Genomic DNA, 26,271 nt, shown 5'->3' on the forward strand with positions numbered 1-26,271 from the left:
CAATTTAAAAATAGCAATTCTGTTCAACAAATGAAATTCAGAGAATAATGAGAAGCAACACAGGAAAAATGTTTTTCAAAGAAACTTATTATTTGTATCTTCAAATCAAATTCAAATTTTGCAAGGGTTCATAATCAAAGTAATTGCAAATAAATCTTAGGTATAAGGAAGCGACAAAATCAATCCATCAATACATAGGAAAAACAATCCAGTCTGTAAATTAAATAGAAAATTGACTCCTTTTTGAAATAAACAGAAAGTCAGATGCAGGGTGTAGACATGGACTGGTGTGTCGACGTTTCGGTCTTAAAAGTTTTTATCCAAAGACCATCATCAGGACGGAGAATTTTAATGCAGTACGGATGACCCTTATAATAAAACACAGAAAGCACTATGAATGTTCAGAAGTGCAGTTCAACGTGTGAATTCATACCCTCAGGGATTTAACAACTTATCCCTTTGCTTGCGTTCCACGTGGTGATCCAGATACCAAAATGTATTCTTTATTTCAGGGTCCAGATACGTTCTTGATCTGAAGAAAAGGGACACACAGGCTCGTCAGCATCGGGTCAAAGCGCACAGGCTCGTCAGCATCGGGTCAACCTTTGACCCGATGCTGACGAGCCTGTGCGTCCCTTTTCTTCAGATCAAGAACGTACATTTTTCCTGTGTTGCTTCTCATTATTCTCTGAATTTCATTTGTTGAACAGAATTGCTATTTTTAAATTGTTCTATTTCCTCAGGGCTAGTGTGGTAGCTTCCATGAGGTCTTAAGCAAATATAAATAATCATAACGGTGACTGATTGTTTCAGTTGATAAGTCTTAGTAAGACAGACCCTATCACACTGTAAAACTTTGATTCTCAAAATAAATCCCTTGCTGGTACTGTTTCACCAGGGTCAGACCCAGAAACAACAAGATAATTTATATCTGTTACCATCCAGAGTGTCAGTGACGTATAGGAGTGTAAGTGTCAGGTCCATTGGGACCGACCAGGGCAATACCCCACCAAGGCATGACGTCACCCCATGGCAGAACCATTCATGTGCAGGACATTCCCATACGGTGTGTAAGAATATTCCCTCGGCCACATCACAGCGGAGACAGGTCCTGATCCAAGATTAGTGTGTGAAGAGCCAGCTTAAAGAAACACCACAGCAAGAACCGAGAAGTTATGCACGGTGTTCCTTTGTGATATAAGGCAGTCTCTGGACCAATGGTACCTTGGAGGATGGGACAGCTCAAGCCATGATCAGGTTATGTAGACCAAAGGGTTTGGCTCCAATGAACAATTCAGGGGGCGTGGCAAAGACAGTGGTGGAGTAGGAGCTCCTCAGCTCTGTGCTCACCCTCCCCAAACTGTCAACATCTGCCCCTGTATCTGGACTATAGGCAGAATGCGGCAGGTGGAGCACCGCTTCGGGCCTCATTAACCCCGCTGGAGGCTAATGTGGCCGATTGCAGTGCCGAATTAGCCTAGCAGCCCACATCTACCATCGCAGTGACAACATAGCCAACAATTGTGACACATGAATCTAAAATGGACTCCAACTTAAAGGACATGCTATCTAAGGTGTCCTCCAGGACCTCCCTCGAATCCAGAACATCGAGTGTGTGGGGTGAGGTGGGGTGGGGTGGGAAAAACAGAGACCCCTCCCTGCAAAGGTCTACGCAACACCAAGGAGAATCTCCCGGACCACAGCGTTTATGAAGGACGTTTTGGCAAGCTTCAGCAGGATATCTCCTCTCTTAGGGAGGAATTGAGCAACGCCAAGGAGGAAGAACTGGATTCCTTTTAGAGGGAGGTGGTATATCTCAAGAAACAAACCCTCTCCCTACAGGGACACCTCAAGGACCTTGAAAACAGATCAAGAAGTTCTAATAAATGCATTCAAGAAATACCTGGTGGAGCGGAGATGGAGGTATAGAGGACTCTGAAAAGACTGTTTCATCATCTACTCTCTGGCCTGGCTATAGCGGACATCCAATCTGACAGGACTCACACGGTGGGCAGTTTAGTGGTCACCGTGAGCGACTTGCCAGATATATAACCTGCATGCATCACTTCTGCTAGAAAGATGCTATCATGGAGGGAGCTCGGCAATCTGACTCCCTCTTCGAGGGAGCCTTGATTTGGCTCTACCAGGAACTCTTGCCTGTCACACTTCAAAGACGAAGGCAACTCAATCCCATCACCACCTTCCTGCAGAACAAAGAGGTGAAATAGTGATTAGCCCATTCTTTTCACTTGCTCTTCACGTGGAATAGAGAGGGGCATGCCATCCACCCCCTCTAGGAAGCAGCATAGATACTGAACTACCATATGTGGCAGGAACAACATCCCCTGCAGGGTCTTGCATGGAGAGCGACCCATCACCATGGCAGCCTGAAAGGTGGTCTACCGTTGGAGGGGTGTGGCTTCGCCGAGCTGCAGGATGGCCGCCTTCTCGAGGGGCTCTGCAGGCCAGGCCAAAATATCCTAAAATATTGCTCTTCGCAAGTGGAATCCGCTACCACAAACAAGGGGAATCTATTAACTACATCCCCAGCAACAATCGTGTGGATCTGCAGACGTGTGGGCGAGACCGAAACAAACTATCGGACCAGATGCGCTGAGGCCCGACCTGAGATGCAACATGGCCACCTTGGCGCTGAAGAGCGAAAAAAGGAAATATCTGAGCTCAACCGGGCTCCCCCCTGCTCTGGCCGAGCTGTGGTGACTCAGCGGGAGACATACCGAGGCCGGACCGCCTACATCAGCAGCTCTCTGCTCTTGGCTGTGGCTGGACTGGTGTGTAGAGAGCGGAGACTCCGGTGCGGCCGTCTACGGACTGTGTGTCCCGAATCATCGCTGACTCCAAAGGCGCCTGAATAGGGAGCAACTGCAGCTGCTGAATAGGCCCCTGGGATTGCTGTGGTGGAGAGACAGTGCTACCTGGTGCGGTGAGTGCGGGCCGGGGGTGTGCGTGGCCACGTGTGCATCCGCTGTCTGGGCCTAGTCTCCTTGGGGCATAAATTGCCGGCTGGGGCTGGGCTCAGTCTGGTGGGAGACGTGTAGGGGCCTGTGCTCCGCCATGCACCGCCCAGGTCGTTGCGCTGGTTGGGCATTGTGGACTGCGGCCTCCCCTTACGTGCAGTAGGGGTGTGGGCTGTTCTCCGTGCCCCTCCCCGTGCTGTGTAGTGGTGCGGTGAGGTCGGGGCGCGGGGCTTCCCTCTCATGCGGCTGCTGGGGGAGCGACTCGCATGTTGGAATCCCCTTGATTCTACTGTGTTGAGCTCACATTGCATGTAAGGCCCGGAGCTTTCGTACACCCCATACTGCACAACGCTAACTCTGGTGTGAGGGCGCTGATAACCTGCTGTGAGAGGAGGCGGCATCTGCGCCATATTGATCCAGAATTTCAACAGCCTGTCCTACTATACACCACGAGAGGTGTCATCTGCATTCTCTGGCCGCTCTACACTCTAATGGAATACCTGGCACAATGGGGAAAATTGACCAGACAGTCCAAACTTCTCTTGGAAAATAAGCGCCAGACTCCCACAACAGACGCAGGTTTAGAACCGGACCCCAATCATGGAGCCAAAGACTCTGCGGAACATCAAGAGGAAGCGCACCATATTGTTAGATGTACGTTCAAGCATTAAAACAATCGACAATAAGATCGATGTCTTTTCCCTCGAACTTGGACAAGATAAAATAGAGAGTAGACACGCATGAAGTCCGCCTAGACACCCTAGAAAATAGACATTCAGACACTCAAGACTTCAAAGCTGAATCTAGGGCACAGCTGCTAAACATGGAAAAGGTACTGGAGGTGATTAAAGCAAAAAATGAGGATTTGGAAGCGCGCTCACGGCGCAAAAACCTATGAATCATTGGGCTGCCAGAGATCTCTGCCAACCTAAAAATTGGAGCCATACATAGAGAACCTGCTACATGAATTGTTTGGGTCAGTGCTCCTGTCAATGTTGATTGTTGAACATGCTCACCGCTCACCAGGTCCTAGGCTGCTGGTGGGAGCTGCACCTCGTCCCATAATTGCGCGCCTTCTGAATTACAGAGATGCGATTCTATAGGCGGGCTTGGATAAGGGTCCCGTAACGCACCAGGGGAACTCTTTTTCATTTTTCCCCTGACTACACTCCATCGGTGCAAGCCACCCACAGTGAGTTTGCATCAGTAAAGCGCAACCTGCAAAATGCCTCCATTCCTTACGCTATGTTGTACCCGGCCAAGTTAAAGATAACATACGAAGGGCAGTCACACTTTTTTACTGACGCCAACGCGGTTTTCAAGTACACCAAACATGTATGCTCCAAAAAGTCACCGCCTCGCCCCTCCCACAAACTGGATCAGAGCAGAACTTGAGTGACAACGATTGATATATTTAGCCTGGTGTTCTTTCTAGATATTGGACTACTAAGTTCTGTATGTAATATTACAAATATGGCCACACTGTTTACTAATATTACTACGTTAAAGGCTACTTATTCCCTTTGTCTCTGCAATGGCGCAAGTTTAAATTTGAGGGATTCTATGAAACTGATACAGCCTGGCCACCCTGCCACCAGGCAGATTTATGCCGGCGTCCCAAGTCCACTCATATGTTTTTGCTGTTTTGTTAAATGGGTTGTCAAAAGGGGGGGTACAATGTCACAACCTAATTGGGAGGTTTTTGTGGGTGGGGGAGGGATAGGGTGTTTGCAGCATTTTCAGACATGCCGTTGTTAGCTATTCAGTATACACATACAGTAGGTCAGAGTTTGGATTATTTACCCACCTCCTTTTTAAGACCCTATTGGCACTCAGGTTTTATAGTAGCAAAACTGCCTGTATTGCTTTCAACTCCAACATGCTCCTGCTCTGTACAAGTACATACCATATAACATACCAGTTGTAGAATGACTGAGGCCAGATTAATTACCTGAAACATTAGAGGGCTTAATGACTTCAGAAATCTAGATTAATGTATACATATTCAGACCCCGTATAGATTTGAGCTTCCTGCTAGAAACTCAATAGAAATATGCTACACTCAGCCCCATATTCCAATTACCCAAGGGGAGTATCAGTGATGAGCAGACTTGGCTTGGGCTGGACCACTACTAACACACAGATTGACCCAGATGGACGTTACGTCATTCTAAATGGCTTGTTGATGTCCACACAGGTTACTCTAGTAGCTATATATGGACCAAATGTGGATGACCCACAATTTTTTCTCACTGTATTTGCAAAAATGCTAGCAGCTGGAGGTGACAACATCATATGGGGCGGGGACTTCAATTTCACTTTAACCACATCGCTGCTGTGGTTATTTTTCCCCTGTGCTGAAAATTGCCATTTTGCTGGTGTCATGACGAGCTGAGCTCGTCATCAGCACAGCTCAACTGTGCCTCATGACGAGCTGAGCTCGTCATGAGCATGGAAGGGGTTAAAAAACGAATGGGATAGAGTCAGGGCCACTCGAATCCCACACACAAAGGCAGCCCAACAATTAAATACCATTAAACTTGATCATAACCTCAAAGATATCTGGCGCAGCAGAAATCTAGGACTCGGGGAGGGAACTTGGATCTCCCCATATCATAGCGCTTGGTTCAGACTGGATTACTGGCTGGTTACTGGTGACATTGCCTCCTGGACCACAGATGTGCTACATCTAACTTGTACGCTGTCGGACCATGCCCCACTTGAGCTGCGCTGGTCAATACCACAGACCTTACCTCGTGCTTTTAGCTGGCACCTCCCACCACACGCTCTCTTAGATGCTGCATTCAAAGAAGAAATTATTATTGAGATCACCCAATTCTTTTCCACAAACGAGGGGTCGGTGTATTCTCCCTCCACCTTATGGGAGCACTTTAAAACAGTTATCAGAGGTGCATGCATCTCCAAGCAAGCATGGGTTTTAAAGGCAATTAGGGCAACATTATCAAAGTTGGTTCTGTCGAGCGATACAATCGCTGTATTAAATACAAGAAAAAAGGTGTTGCACACTTCCTTTTTCACAGTAAATGAAAAAACAATTACAGTTTAAGAATACACCAAGAAAACAAGTTGAGTTGATTTACAGGACAATAATTCAAAATCCTTTTATTTATGTCACATTTGTATGTTTTGTATATAGTGTACTGTTCACTTCACTAGTCACCAAAAACCAAATTTTCACAAAATTCACCTTTTTTCGCAATTTACATGTATTTGTGACAGCCATTTAATATTCAATACTTCTTGAAAAATATAAGACTAAATCAACTCTACTTGTTTTCTTGGTGTGTTCTTAAACTGTAATTGTTTTTTCATTTACTGTGAAAAACGAAGTGTGCAAAATCTTTTTTCTTGTATTTAATACAGTTAACACAGCAATTGTATCGCCTGACAGAACCAATTGTTTTTTATATTACCACTACCAGGGACCTGAGGAATACCGGGTCGCCACATTATATTTAATGTATTATCAAAGTTGGAGCACAACATTATATCCACAGAAATGTTGGTTTATTAAACAGGGGCGTCCACACATCTCGCTTCTTTACGTGAGAAGATCTTGGAGTTGGGGGAAGAGGCGGAAAGAGAGACCCCATTTTTGGGGAAATACGCGAAAGCACGCAGCTATGGCGAGGGCGATAGGCCAGGTAGAACCCTCGCTAAAACATTTAAACAACACATACCTCCAACCTTCACAACTGAGCTACTTGATGACAAGTTAACTCCAGTCAGAGGACAGCAGGCCACACAAACATCTCATAAGCTTCTATGCCCCATTATACTCTTCCACACAAAGCTCTCCCCATCCGGAGCTAAGCACATACTTCGACTCCATCCAATTGCTCTGGCTCAGTGACGCTCATAGGTCCTACTTAGACAAACCTTTTTCGGTGGAAGACATAACACAGGTTATCAACGGCCTGTCTGGCGAGAAAGCACCTGGGCTAGATGGGTTGACAACTTCTTTGTATAAAACATATGTAGCAGAGCTGGCCCCCTGACTCTTAGAAGTATACCAAGAGCCGTTTGAGTGTGGGACGCTGCCACCAACTATGCGTGAGGCAGTAATCATTTCTGTTCTCAAACCTGAAAAGCAAGAAAATCTATGTGACTCATAGCCCTCTCTCTCTAATCAATGTGGATGTAAAGATCCTTACCAAACTAATTGCTAATAGGCTACAACCGCTCCTACCACTTTTAGTCAGAACAAATCAAGATGTATTTATTCCAGGTAGATCCACAACCCATAATCTGCGCACCTTTTTTGCCACTGCTTACCAGATCGACCCCCAATTGCCGGCCATTGCGGCATTTCTTGACACCACCAAGGCATTAAACTCCCTTCAGTGGCCTTTTTATTCACCATATGGCCTAGGCTGGGATTCAGCCCCAACTTCATCAAACTGATCAGCCTGCTCTGTACTAACCCAAAGCTCGCCTTGGAGCTAACAGGCTCTTATCTGAACCATTCTCCAGAACACACGGCACAAGACAGGGCTGCCCACTATCGCCGCTGCTATTTGCAGTGGCGATGGAACCGCTGGCTGCCAGAATACGGCAACACCATTCTTTTCGTGAACTGGGATTCTCAGATAGAAGCCTCATAATTTCAATGTATGCCGACATCACATCATATATTCGTAAACCAGATGAAAACCTGAATCTAGTGTTATGTGAAATCCTTCTGGTTGGTGGTTTGTCTGCCACCAAGATCAGTTGGTCTAAATCATCAATTCTGCCACTAACTGATGCCCCAGTAGAAACTGAACTATAAAATACCTCGGCGTGTGGCTCACCAGAGACATGCAGGAAATCTGGCGCATTAACTTTGGTAAACAGCTGGACAGGTTGGAGCGCAAATCTAAATTCTGGTCAGCTCTGCCACGGTCCTTGGCTGGTAGAATCGCCATAACAAAATTATAGTCCTCCCCAAATTTCTCTATCTATTTGCTAATATACCCATCCCCCTCACTCGGGCCTTTTTCAAATCTCCTCGATCCATCTTAATAACCATATTGTGGGCTGGTAAACAGTCTTTAGTATGCTGGGAACTGCTGACATGGCCGCTTTCACAAGGGGGGCTGGGTGCCCCCGACCTCGAACTCTATGCATTGTATGCACAAGCCCAGTTTCTCCATTTTTGGATACACCCCACCCCATTTCAGCCCCATGTAGCCCTCTGGGTAGATGTGGCAGACCCCAGTCCTTTGCATGCTGCTATATATAAGCCATATCATAGAACAACCAGCACAGTGCATATGGTCGAGACGCTTCATTGAGCCTGGGAGGGTCTCATGAAACGTGTCGGCACCCCATTGTTATATGCACCATCTACCCCTCTTGCATACCACTCACTATTCCCTATCCTTCATGATAAGGGTGCCATAAAGCACGCCCGCAAATTGGGCCTTTCAACGCTGGGTGACCTATACCCACAGGATACTTTCTTGGAGTTACCGCTAAACTGAGAAGTTAAACGAATACCCATTCTGGATCCATTACTATACTATCAGCTAAGAGCAGCAGCTTGCAAAACTTTGCACTCCTCGTTCCTATCATCTCCTGCTACTATGATGCCGCTGGAACACTTATTAGTCAGCCCATCTCCCCGTAAACTGATCACCAGACTATACAATCTTATGCAGTCAAACGGCCCAGTTGTTGATCAGAGGGCTTTGCTCCAGTGGAGGGAAGATCTGAATGAATTGCCCACGGATGAACAATGGTCATTCTGTTGTTCCCAACTAAAACACCTATCCCCAAATTACAAATTAAGATTTATACATTTTAAATTCATACATCGGGTATATCGCAATCCTTGCAATTGCCCAAACTGGGACTACGTCAGAACCCAAGGTGTTGGAAGTGCAAACAGTATAACGCAAACTTCCTGCATGTTGCGTGGGACTGCCATTCATAGCCAGGTTCTAGGAGGTGGTGTATGGAACCATACAGGAGGTCACGAGAATATCACTGGAATGCACACCGCTGGTGGCCCTGCTGGGCTACGTTGAGGGGGTTCCTCCCGAGAAACACCGACTCATAGCTATGATGCTACTATTAGCAAAACGCAGATTAGTCATACAGTGGGGTGCGTCTAGAATTCCCCGTATAGATACCTGGTACAGGATACCGCTTATTGTCAGGAACAACTGGCTGCATTCTGGGATCTTATGCCCGTAGCATCTCGCCCAAAGGATATTTGGGTACCCTTCACGACCTGGCTTAGAGGAAAAGATGAGACAACTGCAGATGTTGAAGTAGAAGCCACAGATACTTAATTACCAATATTGTGTCAATGGTTAACCTGGCTCAGGTCATTCTAGGTACGCTGTTTTCCCATGCTTGCTAGTGCACCCTACACACTTTATATTTTGTATGTCGTAAGTCGTTATCATGGTTTCTGCATGCACTCACATATATGCCCAGTTGTACTAAAGAAACAACGTTCACAAGGAACTCATTTAAAATTTGATTTCACATATATGCCCATCACCAACTCGAGAATCTATGGTCAACTTTGATCACACTGTCTTGTATACTTGGTTGTTTGAGATAACATAATGAGCATGTTATAAGAGCGCCTATGGCTCAATAGATGTAACACAATATTGTTTTGATGTGGCCTACCATTGTGCACTGTGACAATGTGACTCTGGAAAGAAACTGCATGGTTTGATATTGTTTCCCCGTCTGTAACATGCATGTGTCTACAAAATCTAAAAAATAAAAAAAAGTGGTCTACCGTTCCTTTCACGAAGCCCTCATCAAAAACCCCCAGTGAGGAAATCCAGTGTGAGAGGAAGGCGGTTCATGACAAACTGCAGACAGGCGATCCTTAGACTCTGGGCTGACAAGCCCACTTCTGATGGCGGCTGATGAGGAGTCCTCTTTACTAGGTGCATTAGACCTTTACCGAGATTATGAGAGACCACAATGAAGGGGCAGGCGACATACAGCCATGCAGATAACAAAGAGGTTAGGTTGGGGGAAGGGGCATGGCTATTGATGAACTGGTAAGACTGGTCACAGTCCCGATGCGCTGGCACTTCAGTCCAGTTTTCCCTTTGAAAACCTCCAGCTGGATGGGGGGGGGGGGGGGGGAGAGAGTTGTTACAATGGTTTTTATCATGAGAGTTGAGGGCGGGGCACTCCTGCATATAGCACAATCCCTAACAAACTCCACACACGGTCACCAATAGTACACTGGAGGACTAATAGCCACTACACATGCATGCTCAAGTCCCTAAAGCGAGTTTCAAGTTCCTTGTCAGTAAAGGTCCTTAGCCTTAATGTCCGGGGACTCAACACCCTTCTCCCCCGCCCTTCCAAGCAGATATGGCAATGATGAACTTCTTAACTGTCTGTGACTTGACAAGGTTGGACCTTATGTTCAGGGAGTCCGGGGTGAGGGTTGGCGGGGGTTCTCTGCAGACAAAGGACAAACACATATTGCCATATCTGCAAGTGATATATGGGTAACAGGCCTAACTACTGTGAAATGGGGTAAGGTGTGGTCTTTTCGTTTGTCTTTGATAGCTTCAATAAAAATATATATATTTTTATATGTCAATAGCAGATTCAAGTCCCATTGGGGCATGATGAAGGGTTTTGCAGGGAACATATGTTGCAGTCCTTTGAGGAAACGAGTCGCAACAGGTGACTTAAACAGAGAGGGTGATCCAGAAACCACAATAACATAGATATGGCCAAAAGATACCCTTTAACTGTGTTCAACAAAAATTCCTTGCTGGGCGACCAGATATTAAAACCTCAAGTTAAAGTGCAGAAATGGGTTCAACATTTTTGGAAGCATTCCAAGCCACAAATTTGTCCCAACGTCAGGTGTATACTGACTAGGTTGAGGGAGGCATGGCTGCCAGAATGACATCACAGATTTCTGCAGGGAGGTAAAAAACTGTCAACTGCCACTAGTCAATCTCCGTGCATGAAGGCAGAACATGCGCAAGTTTGGGTGCAGGACCCTGCTCTGTTGCTGCAACAGTAGATTTTTCGAAGGGCCGAGGCTCATGCTCAGGAGTTTAGGATACCATGCTCTCTGTGCCCAATCCGGAGCTACAAGAATAACTTGAGGCCCGGTCCTTCCTGATCTTCTTGAGAAATCGTGGCAGGAGTGGTAATCGGGGAAAGGCGTACAGGAGGAATGAGCTCCACTCAAAACAAAACGCATCTCCGAGCGAGAGTCGCCTTGAAAACTCCAGCACGTTGAAATGCTGACATTGTGCATTCTCGGTAGTGGCAAATAAATCTAACCAAGGTTCTCCCCAATCTGCGAAGAGACCTTGAACCACTCCCAAATGGAGAAGCCATTTGAGATCTGCTAGGCATAAACGGCTGACTTGGTCTGCTCTAGCGTTCAGATGTTTAAACACCAGGAATATGACCTGACTTTCCAGTCATGTCCAGAGATGTTATGTTATGTTAGTATGAATTTGTAGAGGGCACGTTCACCCCAGGGTTTCTTGGTGCTGCGTGCCACTGGGGAACCCGTCCTGGCTTTCCCTGTGAGATGGTCCCTATTGGGCATCCCAAGGTGAAGCCAGGCATCCCCGGCAGGGAGGGGGCCGTTGTGGAGATTAAGCAAGCTATTGCCCAGAGTTGCAGCGTGGGACCATGGTTAGAGAGGCACCGAGGCGAGATTTATCGAGCCCGCTGACATTGGTTCCGTACCCTGCCGCGTCAGGAATTGAACCCTGGTCCCGGGCCAACCTCTGCTTCTGGGTCTGCCGCCTCTAACCGGTGAGCCACACTTCTCCACTCTAACCGGTGAGCCACACTTCTCCACAGCCACACTTCTCCAGATACAGGGCCTCTTGACACAGGGTCCACAACCATATCTCTCCCTGCTTGTTGCAATACCGCATGATGGTGGCATTGTCCGTAAACACCTGAACCAGCCTTCCCTTGATGGAAGAAAGAAAGGCTTTCAATGAGAGTTGGATCGTTCTCAACTCCAACTGGTTGATGTAGAGCAGAGACTCCACCAGAGACCAGAGTCCCCTGATCTCCACCTCTCCCAGATGACCGCCCCAATCCAGGAGTGACGCATCAGTCACTACTGTGTGTTCTGAATGGGGAAGGGAGAGGGGTATTTAGCTGACCTATCACAGCTCATCAGCCACTACTGCAGATCTTTTACAGTTCCCTCCGATATCTGGACCGGTCGGAGAGATTTCCAGGATGCTGCAACCACTTTAACTTCAGGTTCTACTGCAGAGTTTGCATATGCCAGCAAGCATGTATTGCCAACAGGATGCAGAAGGGTATGCTGCCCACCAGCCTCACAGTCAGTCTAAGAAAAATCCAGGATAGAGGCTGAAACATCGGAATCATAGCCTGAATATCCTGGACTCGCCACTTCGGAAGATAGGCCCAAACCTGCACTGTGTCCAGAAAGGCTCTTATGAAAGGCAGCATCTGAGAGGGGGTCATTTGTCACTTTGGCACGTTGATAGTGACCGCAGCAAATGCAGGAGGTCCACCATAGTCTGGAGGTGGGAGACGACTGTCTGGGACAAGCCTGTCTTCAACAGCCAGTCGTCAAGGTAGCTGGACTAAAACCCATTACCTTCGTAGATGACAACCGCCATCACCTTGGCAAACACCCAAGGGGCACTGGTGAGGTCAAAAGGCAACCTAGTTAATTGAAAATGCTTGTGGCCCACAATGAACCATAGGCAATGCCTGTGGGCAGGCAGGATGAGGATGTGGAAGTAGGCGTCATGCAAGCCCAGCACTACCATTCAGTCTCCAGGATCCACGGCAGAAAGAACCTGAGCCAACGTGAGGACCTTGAATTTCTCCTTCAGAAAGAAGTTGAGGGTACTCGTCCAAAATGGGGCGGAGGCCTCTATCCTTTTTGGGTACCAGAATGGAATGGGAATAGCAACCACAACCTGCTTCTTATGCTGGCACTCACTCGATGGTTCCTCTGATCACAAGAGCCTGTACTTCCTGACGGAGCAGAGAGAGAGGATCAGTTTGGGGGTGGCAGGGTTTCTAAAAAAGGGATGGAATTACCCGCTGAACAATTTGAAGTAACTACTTATATGATGTTATAGACTGCGACCGGGATAGACGATGTCGGATTCAGCGGCCCACTGGGTGCCCATGACAGACTAGGTTGACCTCTGGCTGTGTGTACCACAACGTTTGTTAGAGCTGCTGCCACAAAAGGACTGGGATGTTTGTGAAACTTGGTGGCTGGGCAGAAATGTATGTGGCTGATAGCCCCTACTGTAGCCCCTAAATGGGAGAAAGTCAGAATGAGGTTGACATGAGGCCATGGAGAGCCCCAGGGACAGGGTAGTGGCCCGACTGTCCTTAATGCCTCCAGTGTGGAATGTGCCTTATTACCGAAGAGGCAGATGCCATTAAAGAGCATGTCCATAATGGATGTCTGGACATCCCCGAAGCAGCCAGTAGATCTCAACCAGGCGTCAAATCTGAGTGCTACTGAGGACGCAATCCCTCTGCCTAGAAAGTCAGTTGTATCCAGTCCGTAGCAATTGGTGAACTTTGCTGCATCTCTGCCGTTGGCAAGAGCCTGGGTTAGTTTGGCTCATGCCATCTCCGAGACCATGCTCAGCACCAGTGCAACTGAATCCCAGACTGTGTGGGTGTATCAGCCCAAAAGGCAAATGGTGTTCAAAGACAGCAGTGCTAGGCTCCTGGAAGAGAACGTCCTCTTGCCTCTTGGATTCCCCATCTAGTGATGTGGTAGGGAATGTGCCAAGGTTGACTTTGGAGGTGGAGGCCTGGACAACCAGAATCTCTGGAATGGTGTGCTGGGTGAGGAAAATTGGCTCCCCAAGGCAGCGGGCATTTGTCCTATGCAAAGGAACCCCTGTGCAGGGCTTGGACCATGCCTCGAGCAGGACATTTGTGAGGGCTTCATTGAAGGGGAAGACCGGTTCTGAGAGGGCTACTCTCGGCTGAAGCACCTATGTCAAGATGCTCATCTTGACTGCCACTCAGGGCAGCATAAGGTCCAGGACCTCAGCTTCCCTCCTCAACACCATGGCAAAGGAAGCCCTTACCTCTGTAGCCACCCTAGGAGAAGAGACTAAGACAGTGTCTGGTGAGGTGTCCCGATCACTGGGGCATCCGTTAGTTCCTCATACTCATATCAGTTATCCATGGGCTCTTCAAAGGGGTTCTGGTAACCATAAGGTTTCTCATAGCTGCCCCAATCATAATCCCTGGAGGTCCTGTTGCAGAAAGGAGGCTTTGCTCCAACTCAGAAGTCGATGTCTGACAACGCCGATCCGGCTCCATATTGGACTTGGGTATGACAATGGGATCGGCGCTAAAGTGGGGCTTCGACGATGCTGGGAACACCATCACTGGAACGGGCTCAGGGGCAGGTTGCAATCTGAGCAGTTAGGATTCAGAATTGGATCCAGGGGGCCCCAATTGCCCGAGGGCAGAGTCGCAGGAAGAAATCCAGTGGGGGCACCCAGTGTACTCACAGGGCCTGAAGGCACTAGAGTGGTAGGCCCACACAAAAATGAGATGCATGGCCTGATAAAACTCATAACTGTGTGGGATTTGCTCTGCCTCAGGGAGGCACAGAGTTAATTCAGATGCTCTGCATGGGAGAAAGGCCTAGAGTGAGATCGTTCCAACGCTTCATTCGATGACTTGGACTGGCACAGTGAAGTCGAAGAGCGCTTAGACTACTTTAACTTCTTTGACTCCTTGTGTAACTTACCAGAATACTTCGAGTGCGGTGACTAGCACCTGGAACGACTCCACAAACGGGCCCGGGACCTTATTAGTGACCGGGACCTGGAACATTGTGGAAGTGACCAGCATCGAGCAATGATGAGCTTCTAAAAATGCTCCTGCAGCACCCTGGGGTTCATGGCCTAACATTCCTCACAGGCCCTGGAGTCGTAGACCAGCTCCAGGCACCAGAGAAAAACCAGATGGGGGTCCGTCACAGACATCTGTCCGTGACAGGAACCACTGAGTTTATACTGTACTGGTTATTTGGGTAACATCCCTTGCACGCTGTGAGACAAAGTCTCACAAATCTCGATGAAATGTTGGGAAAAGTTGCCCAAAAAGTGGACAGAGGTTGCTCACTTCGGATCTGTGCTGATGGCATGGAAAGAAAAGAACAGATGTTAGTGCGCTGTGGTGGTGCACTTAACCACTGCTTGAAAAGTTTCAAGATCCAGTCAGATGCATGGGGAATATTCTAATTTAAGGAATCTGCAGCTATCAGATAAAAGAAATAAAACAGGTCTATGGTTCACACGTAAGTAAAGAAACAGATTCAAATTAGGACTTAAAATGTATTGCTCAAATGCTGATTTGACATCGTCATTTCATTTAAGTGAGGGGTTGGAGAAGTCCACAATTATCCTGCTTCAACTTAACAGGCAGAGTGCTTGAAACGTTGGCATGGTTATCATTCAAGCTGAATAGCCAACAATAGACACAGTAATCAATAATATCACCATTTTACATTTTTCAGTGATCACTTACATGCCTCTTGAACAGCTTTCCTCCTTCGTGTTGTCAAAAAGAGGCTTCAAGTGATTCCAAACACTGATGATCAATGCCATTCAGGAAAACAAAGGGCATTTAAGAGGGCTGCTAGGACATGATCTGTACAAGCTCCGGCCCAAAGTAGGTCATTAAATAATTAAGCTCATTTTAAAACAGTGTCTGCCTTTAAAGAAATGGAAAGGCAGTGGGAACAATCTGCTGCTATTTGAAAGGATTCTGTACCTGGTTAAGACTGCTGCAGCAAGGAAATCAATTGGAGGTGGGCTCTTCCATTGAGTTGCCAAGCTGTAAAATAAATTAAATCTACCTAGTGCTCCTAGCACGGAAGGCAGTGCTGGACTGATCATGCCGTCACTTCCTGAGAGAAAGACTGAACGCACCTCTTGTGGCACTGAATAGGTGAGCAGCTTCCTGTAGGGATTGTGATACATGCATAGAGTGGAGAGCGGGATCTGTACACCTTGCGGACTGAGACAGCATCATAGGAGGCTTTGAGAGAGAACAAATTAAACTGGGCAGGGTGGGGCCTCTAAGTGACCAAAAATCCAAAACCTGCTGAGGCACTCAAGAAGCAAAGTAGAGAGGCTTCTGAGTAACTGTTGATGTAAGTAAAAAAAAAAAAGCAGAAGATTGGAACAGGATAGAAATGCGTACCCCTAGGTGGTTGAAACCTGAGGCTGATTCCCACCTCTGAAAGTGAGGTATTGAGCAGAAACATGATGTTGCCCTAACACCTGAATGGAGAACTTGATCAGAATGAGACACGGACCTTTAGCTTGGTAAATAAGTGAACAATCCCCCCCCCCCCCTCACGGCATCCCTTTGTTGTGCTCTCGCCCATGCAAGCACTTGCCTCAGCCCGCAAGAGCTACTGCAGCTGCCAGGTGTGAGTGCCCCGGGTGCTGCTTTCTACTTGGAGGGCTCTCACACTCCACTGGCGGCCTCCTATAATCCTCTGGACCATTCATCATGCAGTTTTGTGCAAGGGGCTCCGGCGCTGCTCACTTTAGTGCTCTGGAGCGCCCCTACCCCCATGGTTCTCCCGGCATCACTGTTGACCTGCTCTGAGCTTGACTCGCTGTGGCTTGGGAGGCTCTCCTTTCTACTGATGGCATGTCGATGCCTAACCTATTTACGCTGAAGGTGTCTAGGTTTTTATTAAATTTAGTGGGGATCTTAATGAGCTTGCTGCATCTCTTGGCTTGCTCTTCATTTTGCGTGTCGTTTTCTCCCTCCCCCCCCCCCTCCTAACTTAAAATGGAGGCAATACCATCAGAATAGGAACCGACATGGGACCTGGTCGAATCATTTCATTGACAGTAAAGAAAGACTCAGGGGCTCAATAGCAGATTAATAACTCCAAGGGGGAGGGCATCTTAGAATGGTGCAGCTTTCTAATCTCTTGGGCATCTATGACGTGACAGATTATGGAGTGTCCCGGCTTGTTTCTACGCACACTCCCTCCTTCCATCCTATATCATTCACCACCACAAAATCCTTTTCCTCTCACAAAATTGTAGTCAACCCCGCCCGATTACCATACAATTTTGGTTTGATTGAAAAAGAGCCACTACTCTGTCAGTTCCTGTAAGGGTAGGAGGTCTCCCTTCCCCTCCAGGATAGCTGATGTCCATAGATTATATAGAGTCATGCAATTCAAATCTTTTGGAAACCAGAAACAGAAAGATAACCCCATCTCTCTGGACAGACATGTATCCTACTTTACAGAGAGTACTTGACACCAAGCTGGAGCCGGTGGGTCACAATGCTTTAAATACCAACATAACCTACCAAAAAATGCATCCAAATGCCTCAAACACAGACTTCTTAAATCTTATCTAGAAACCCTAATCTCTGATCCATACTTCTGTTTCAAAAAGGAACTACAATAAGTGATCTCATCTACTACATGAAAAGAAGAGCTCAATGGAGGCAAGCACTCCACTCAATACTCCTGATCACTATCTCCCAAAAATTCCCACGTGGTCTAAGACTCTCAGTAGCCCCTTCATCCACCTATAGAGCAGATGCTACCATCTCCATAAATAACAGGATCATCCTCATCCAAGCTGCAACCTAGGGGTTTTTACAAGACATTTTCCCCATTATCAAGAATTCCATAACTAACAATGACCCCCGACACATCGAATAGGTGGTCTAGCTCTTCATTCAATCCGCAAGATCCTCAAGCAACTTCCTTACATAGCACCACCTACTTAAGTAATCCACCCCTTCCCCCCCCCCCCAACTCCTCCATAACGAGCAGCACACATACTCCCAACTCACCACCACTCAAGGGGTATCTAAATTTACCAACTTGATCAGACAATCTAGTCAGCACCCTTACCATTCATCTAAAGCAGGGATCACTGATATACATAACAATGGAACACTCAGCCAATCCATACCTACCTGCTTCCTCGAATGCACTAGCTTACACACTACTAACTTGCCTATGACACTTCACATGGATCATACATGGACTACCTTCAAGTCTGAACTGCCAATCCCGACCATCATTACCCACACGACCCCAGTGTCTCTACTTAATCGCCCTCTTGCAAGCTTAACTTCCTCTCCAACTCAACCTTCCCTCCTTATGTCTGTCAGGCCAGCAGTACCTTAACACCACCATCAGGAACGCCCCATCTCCTCCTGGCCCGAGAGCCATTCCACGGCTACTTAGCGCCACTTCATTTTTTAATCCAGTCTAGATGAGATCACTCTGGACCTTCAACAACTTAAGACAAACTTACAAAAGCTAATGAACCTCACCACAGAGCTTGCTATTGATTGATGTTCAAGCAGGTTGTCAGGGATGAACAGACACAATCAAGCACGATCTACTTCTTATCACACTAAGCTGGCATCTCCTCCTCCTGCTAAGATGATCTCCCCTAACTCTGCGTCTCCCCTCCTGAGTTGGACCATACCCTACCCAAACGCCACCTCTAGACCCTTTCGACTGAAGGATTCCCTAATAGTTACTCCCTCCTCCCTGGATACAATCCACACACATAGGCCAGCATATATAAGCGGGACCATATACAAACAGTCACTATTATAACACACATTAGGGAAAATTAATAATAATTTTTTGTCCCAAAAGCACACTTTGCAATAGTAGTCCCTGGCAATGAACAAAAATACTTTGCGTGCCAATATGCTCCCTGTGAAAGAGCAGAAAGAGCAGAAGCAGCAGAAGCCAGTCGATGGATAAAGACAGTTAGAATTGTAATAAAAACAAAAAGGTCTTGGTTAACTCCAGACCTAATTAAAGGTCCAATTCTTAAAGGAAGTCACAAAATTGTACCCATGGTATATGTCCTTGCATTAGTGCACTTTAAGAATTTCACGAATTCACAGAAGTAGGCAGGAAATCGTGAGCCTAGAAAATAATTGTTAACTGTTTTTTAATATGAGCAAATATACAAATGTGCAGGTATAGATTTGCTCATGCAAAAATCTGTTGAGTGTTTACAAATTTACTTTCCCTCCAACCACTTTTTTTCCGAAACCTGGAAGAAGTTTTACTTCTGTCATTGTCAGGAGTAAATTTCCAACCTTTCTCATTATGGGGAAAAAATTAGAGAAGAGCTGGCGAAAACCCCTAAAACAAGCAATTTAGTAGAGTTGCACACACTTATAAGGGCATTCCAACCCTGGAACTTTGCTTAACTCTACCTACAGCCCCAGTATGTAGATCTGTGGAAAGAAGGCAAATACTGAAATTTCTAGAATTCAAGTTTGAGCATGCCATAGTCAGAAAGGATAATATCAGAACTTTTAAAAATTAGATTTCGGCCATAATTTGTCGCTGCACTACGTGGCACCAAAGAGACAAGACGATTGTTTTGCAGGACAAATAGATTTATGAAACAACCTGTCCCAAGGACAACTCGATATGTGATTAAATTCCACACCCCTGACTCTGCATCATATTCCTTCTGGTCTAGGATGGGTCCTATTTCAGGTCCATTTCAGGTAAATGCAATTTCGGAAGACGCTGAAGGTTCTACATTAGTAGACGTAGTGTCACAATTGTCAGACTCGCAACGGCATGGATGGTAAATGTAAATGTACATGTATTTATATAGCGCAAATCACTGACCGAGGTCGGTATCTAAGCGCTTGCTTAGGGAACCCGTCCTGGTATTCCCCTGTGAGATAACCCCGGCAGGGTATCCACAAGGTGAAAGCCAGGCATCCCGCCGCGAGGGGCCGTTGTGGAGATTAAGCAAGCTATTGCCCAGAGTCGCAGAGTGTGAACCCGTGAGTCGAGAAGGCACCGGAGCGAGAATTATAGTGGAATTTTTTAGCCCAAGACCCGCCGAGGCGGGGAATTGAACCCTTGTCCAGGGCCGATCTCAGCTTCCGGGTCTGCCGCCTCTAACCCCTGAGCCACACTTCTCCACAATGGTAGCCATTAATAGTGTGACAGCAGGCACAACAGGAAGACCTCCTCAGAAGCTGGGCCCTTAACAAAGATTCTCAAGTCACCTGTTGAGGCTACTCGAAAATGTTGATATGAAAAATACATGGCACTAGTGCACATAGGTGTTAATTGTATATCAATGTCTTTTATATGGGCCGGAACGCACCCCCAAAATAAAGCTGCCCATCATTCGGCTTACTTACGAACTTAGCAGACTTCGAGTCCTATTTAACCTCACAGAGGCAAGTTCCAGTGATATAGCTTGAAAGCTCGGCTAACTAGGAGAGATCCATGCTGAGTGGATGCCAGAGTTGATTCTTTGTAGGTCCCGTTTTTTGTTTCAGATGTAGATATGCCCAGCAACTGTACTAAATGGCGTTTATGTTCAAAGTAAAATATAAGACAGTAAAGAGGGTGATGAGGAGAACATGGTTTTCGTTTGAGACTATGCTCTAGGATTTAGCTCACCTTTTATAATTTTTGGAAAGAGATGTATGTAGTGACATAGAGGGAGGTAGTCGAGTACTGGCCCACCTTTTTATTGGAGGTGTTTTTGTTACATCTAAGGAGGCAAAAGCTTTCTTTGTGATTGCAAGCATGCTAACCAGGGCGGTACTTTTTACATGGGAAACTTTTTCTGCGAGATTACATGACTCAATCACTTTAGTAAAATTTTATTTGTTAATAGTGTTGGGGCAGAGCAATATCAACACTTAATAGAGCACTTGGTGTTGATAGTCATTGGATGCCACTTCATTTTAAAAAAAATGTGAGACATTAGCAGACCAATATCCGAAGTTGACTGGCAAAGAATACGGTCTTACACGAAGGTGACTAGTACTGCTTGAATCCAGGACATGCAATATAAATGTACTTCTAGGGTATATGTTACTCCCCTGATTGTGCACAAAAAGTAACCCTACTTGACAAATGAATGCCCCAGATCCAAAAATGAAATGGCAGATTTAATACATTTGATATGGTTGTACCCAATAGTGAAGGAATTTTGGAAGCGAGTAGTAGCACAAATTTCAATGACAGCGGACGGTGCAGTAACTTATAATTCTAAGCAGTATATACTGGGTCTACACTTGAGACCAAAGAAGAGAAAGACACAATACAAATGAGTAGCACGGTCTCAAATACTTGCAAAAAAGAGACATATTGCAACACACTTGGTACACAGCACTGGCTGTTCATTCGACATGTGGAAGGCGGATTTAAGAGAATGGCTTTTGGAGAAGATACATATGTTCTCAGTTAGACTAACGATGGATTAATGGAAGATTTGCAAGATTTGAGAGAGATAACCGGTGTGCTGAATGAATGCAAGAATGTGACACCATCTTCACATTAAATGGGTTATGAAAATAAAGAATTTTTACCATTGAAAACTACGTGTGAAATATAAGTTAAAATCAGAGACTGAATGGAGTAGCAGAAGGCCATGTTGGCCTTAAATGTTAACCTCTGCAAAACAAGTTAACATTGCAATTTATTCTAGAGTTGTAGATGTCTTTGCTTGATATGGGGAAGCATTTGTGTTGTTTATTAACAAGAAAAACTTGCTTTAATTAAAAACACAGGGGAAAAAATGAAAATCATTTAAAACCATTAATACAAGCAGGTGAGAGCGGTTACCCTGGTATAATGGAAACTAAAAGAAGACAATACAACAACATTAAACATTAAACAATTGTATAAACCTTCAGCAACCCTTACTCCTTGATGATCAAGAACCCTACCTCTGAATATTCCAATTATTTTAACTATGTGAATGCATTAGTAAATCAATAGAGGAACAACCACATTTTACGCCAATAACAACAATCTTATCAATGACAAATAACACAGAGATTGTGCTTTCAATGAAAACCTATTACAAAATATTTCACATTAATAAACCTGATATTAGTATGAGAACTACAGGCTCAAATAATTAGATACACTTACTTCGTCTGCCTGAGATTTGATTGTCTTTACTTCTATTTCCAGTGTCTCCATTCGTTTCTGAATTTCATCAATCTGCAAAATTGAATACAATAGTGCACAAGTTTAGTACAAACATTTTATTTTTATTTGTGTTTAAAAGTTGTGAGTTTATTTTCGAAACAATGCAGAGTATCAAAATGAATAAAGCAGCATTGAATCTTGCCACCAAAGTTTCAAAGGTGTGATTTTCAGTCAGGAAATTAAAGGAGTTTAGATTTTTGGATCAAGTCAATAGTTTGGCTGCAAGAAGATGACTTCAAGTGCTGGTTCTTTAATAAAACATTGGGGAGTTTCGTAACTCCATGTGGCTCCCATGTACATTTAACTTACACCTGCGAGTGACTCGAGGTAACTGTAATAGAAATACACAAAGGCTAAACTTGCTGCCCTAAAATGATATACCAATGAGTAAGATTATCATAAAAATATATAATTTTATGCAAGAGTAAATGATTCGACAGAAGAGTAGTGCAGCAGGAATGCCTTGGAAAGTTTGGTTACACCCATAACTCGAGTGTCAAACATTTTCTCAACGTATTCTCATCCTGGAAATAGTTGGAGTATACTTCTGTCAAGGGCAGAAGTAACCCCCCTTAAGCACAGGAATGTGAAGGGAACACGCCCAGAATTGGGAGGGTACAAGGTCGGGGTTTCTCCAGAGGGAAAGATATTTTCTCTGACAAGAAATAAACAAGCATTTGCAATGCAATAGGTCTCGCATTATGAAAGTTTGAGCTATTGGTCTTGTAAATGACAATTTTTTTTATTTATGTGTTGGTTTTGAAAATAGCAAAATTAATAGCTTTGTTATTTACAATGCCAATACTTTTATCTTTTGCAAATGTAACACCTATAGCATTTGTAATGCAACATGTTTTGTATTTACGTGACTTAGATGTATTGATATTAAAAATAACAATGGCTTTTAATTTTTTTAAATACATAATACTTAAATAAAAGTTATTGTAATTTATAATGGCAATAGCTTAAACTTTTGTAAATAACTTTTGTGAGGATTATGTTCAGTGTATTTTATTGTGACGAAAATCCAAGAACAGAAGTGAAATATTAACATCTTTGTGACATTTGTAATAAAGCTTGAAACATTGAGAGAACATATTTGAACCAGTTGATGTTGAATGGTTGCACAGATTGATACTGTGGTGGCGACGAGTGATGCTGTGGCGTTCAGTGATGCTGGGGTAGCGCATATTGATGTTGTGGTGCCCCTGAGTGATGCTGTGGTGCCCCTGAGTGATGCTGTGGTGGTGCCGAGTGATGCTGTGGTACACCTGAGTGATGCTGTGGTACCCCTGAATGATGCTGTGGTGGTGCGCTAGATAGAGTGAGTGAGGGCGATAGATAAGAGTGAGTGAGGGTGATAGATAAGAGTGAGTGAGGGCGATAGATAAGAGTGAGTGAGGGCGATAGATAAGAGTGAGTGAGGGCGATAGATAAGAGTGAGTGAGGGCGATAGATAAGAGTGAGTGAGGGCGATAGATAAGAGTGAGTGAGGGCGATAGATAAGAGTGAGGGTGATAGATAGAGTGAGGGAGGGCGATAGATAGATAGAGTGAGGGAGGGCGATAGATAGATTGATAGATCGAGGGAGGGCGATAGATAGATTGATCGAGGGAGGGCGATAGATTGATAGATTGAGGGAGGGCGATAGATTGATTGATCGAGGGAGGGCGATAGATAGATTGATCGAGGGAGGGCGATAGATAGATAGGTAGAATAAGTGAGTGAGGGCGGTAGAGTGAGTGAGGGCGATAGAGTGAGTGAGGGTGGTAGAGTGAGTGAGGGCGGTAGAGTGAGTGAGGGCGGTAGAGTGAGTGAGGGCGGTAGAGTGAGTGAGGGCGGTAGATAAGAGTGAGTGAGGGCGATAGATAAGAGTGAGTGAGGGTGATAGATAAGAGTGAGTGAGGGCGATAGATAAGAGTGAGTGAGGGTGATAGATAAGAGTGAGTGAGGGCGATAGATAAGAGTGAGTGAGGGCGATAGATAAGAGTGAGTGAGGGCGATAGATAAGAGTGAGTGAGGGCGATAGATAAGAGTGAGTGAGGGCGATAGATAAGAGTGAGGGTGATAGATAGAGTGAGGGAGGGCGATAGATAGATAGAGTGAGGGAGGGCGATAGATAGATTGATAGATCGAGGGAGGGCAATAGATAGATTGATCGAGGGAGGGCGATAGATAGATAGATAGGTAGAGTGAGTGAGGGCGGTAGAGTGAGTGAGGGCGATAGAGTGAGTGAGGGCGGTAGAGTGAGTGAGGGCGGTAGAGTGAGTGAGGGCGGTAGAGTGGTAGAGTGAGGGCGGTAGAGTGGTAGAGTGAGGGCGGTAGAGTGGTAGAGTGAGGGCGGTAGAGTGGTAGAGTGAGGGCGGTAGAGTGGTAGAGTGAGGGCGATAGAGTGGTAGAGGTATGTGAGAGGGTGAGGGTATGTTAGAGGGTGAGGGTGTATGAGAGGGTGAGGGTGTGTGAGAGGGTGAGGGTGTGTGAGAGGGTGAGGGTGTGTGAGAGGGTGAGGGTGCGTGAGTGAGGGTGCGTGAGTGAGGGTGCGTGAGTGAGGGTGCGTGAGTGAGTGAGGGTGCGTGAGTGAGTGAGGGTGCGTGAGTGAGTGAGGGTGCGTGAGTGAGGGTGCGTGAGCGAGGGTGTGTGAGCGCGAGGGTGTGTGAGCGCGAGGGTGTGTGAGAGCGAGGGTGTGTGAGAGCGAGGGTGTGTGAGAGCGAGGGTGTGTGAGAGCGAGGGTGTGTGAGAGCGAGGGTGTGTGAGAGCGAGGGTGTGTGAGAGCGAGGGTGTGTGAGCGAGGGTGTGTGAGCGAGGGTGTGCGAGAGTGAGGGTGTGTGTGTGAGGGTGAAGGGGTGGGTGAGAGGTTGTGTGAGTGTGAGGGTGAGTGAGGGTGAGGGTGAAAGGGTGGGTGAGCATGGGTGAGGGTGAGTGAGGGGGTGTGTGGGTGTGAGGGAGGATGAGGGGTGGGAGGATGAGGGGGTGTGAGGATGAGGGGGTGAGGGGGTGTGAGGGTGAGGGGGGGTGAGGGGGTGTGAGGGGTGGTGAGGGGCGTGAGGGTGAGGGGGTGTGAGGGTGAGGGGGCGTGAGGGTGAGGGGGCGTGAGGGTGAGGGGGCGTGAGGGTGAGGGGGCGTGAGGGTAGGGGGCGTGGGTTGTGGGGATGAGTGAGGGTGAATGAGGGTGAGGGAGGTGAGGGTGTGTGAGGGTGAGGGGGTGTGAGGGGTGCAAGGGGGTGTGGGGGTGTGTGAGGGTGTGGGGGGTGAGGGTGAGGGGGTGAGAGGGTGTGAGGGTAGATGAGGAGATGAGAGGCTGAGGGGGTGTGAGGATGAGGATGAGGGGGTTTGAGGGGGTGAGGGGGGTGTGAGGGGGTGTGTGAGGGTGAGGGGGTGTGTGCGGGTGAGGGTGTGTGTGCGGGTGAGAGGGTGTGTGAGGGTAAGAGGGTGTGTGTGAGGGTTAGGGGGTGTGTGAGGGGGAAAGTATGTGTGAGGGTGAGGTGGGTGTGTGAGGGTGAGGGGGTGTGTGAGGGTGAGGGGGTGTGTGAGGGTGAGAGGGTGTGTGAGGGTGAGCGGGTGTGTGAGGGTGAGAGGGTGAGAGGGTGTGTGAGGGTGAGAGGGTAAGAGAGGGTGTGTGAGGGTGAGAGGGTAAGTGAGGGTGAGAGGGTAAGTGAGGGTGAGAGGGCAAGTGAGGGTGAGAGGGCAAGTGAGGGTGAGGTGAGAGGGTAAGTGAGGGTGAGAGGGTAAGTGAGGGTGAGGGGGTGAGAGGGTGTATGAGGGGGTGGGTGAAGGGGGGTGCGAGGGTGAGAGTGTGTGTGAGGGTGAGAGTGTGTGTGAGGGTGAGAGAGGGTGAGTGTTTGTGAGGGTGAGGGTAAGGGTGAGGGTGAGGGGGTGTGAGGGTGAGGGGGTGTGAGAGGGTGTGAGGGGGTTTGAGGGTGAGGGGGTGTGAGGGTGAGGGGGGTGAGGTTGAGGGGATGTGAGGTTGAGGGGGTGTGAGGTTGAGGGGGTGTGAGGGTGTGTGAGGGTGTGTGAGGGTGAGGGGGATGAGGGGATGTGAGGGCGAGGGTGTGTGAGGGTAAGGATGAGGGGGTGCGAGGGTGAGGATGAGGAGGGTGAGGGTGAGGGTGTGAGAGGGTGTGTGAGGGTGACCCAGATTGAAGAGTCAAAGATGAAGTTGTGGGTGCTTAAATTTGGCAATAAAGCAAAATTCGTGTTCATATGTGGTAATCTGCATACTAACACTGTATGCGTCACCTTGATTCTGAGGTCAACACAGCTACAATGTTGCCCAATATCACATATGAG

The 26,271-nt window shown here is 46.8% G+C and overlaps 1 protein-coding gene across 6 annotated transcripts in view; it reads right to left on the bottom strand.

Annotated features, from left to right (window-relative positions):
• The window catches only part of MIA2 (MIA SH3 domain ER export factor 2), a 702,601-nt gene that overhangs the window by 282,598 nt on the left and 393,732 nt on the right, over positions 1 to 26,271 (bottom strand). For all 6 annotated transcript variants that reach the window (XM_086937351.1, XM_086937350.1, XM_086937349.1 and 3 more), the window contains exon 12: positions 21,925 to 21,996. In XM_086937351.1, coding sequence (XP_086793477.1) covers positions 21,925 to 21,996 — 72 coding nt within the window. The remainder of the gene's footprint in view (positions 1 to 21,924; positions 21,997 to 26,271) is intronic.

The sequence above is a fragment of the Lissotriton vulgaris genome, chromosome 9 (assembly GCF_964263255.1).
Source record: "Lissotriton vulgaris chromosome 9, aLisVul1.2, whole genome shotgun sequence".
NCBI lineage: Eukaryota > Metazoa > Chordata > Amphibia > Caudata > Salamandridae > Lissotriton > Lissotriton vulgaris.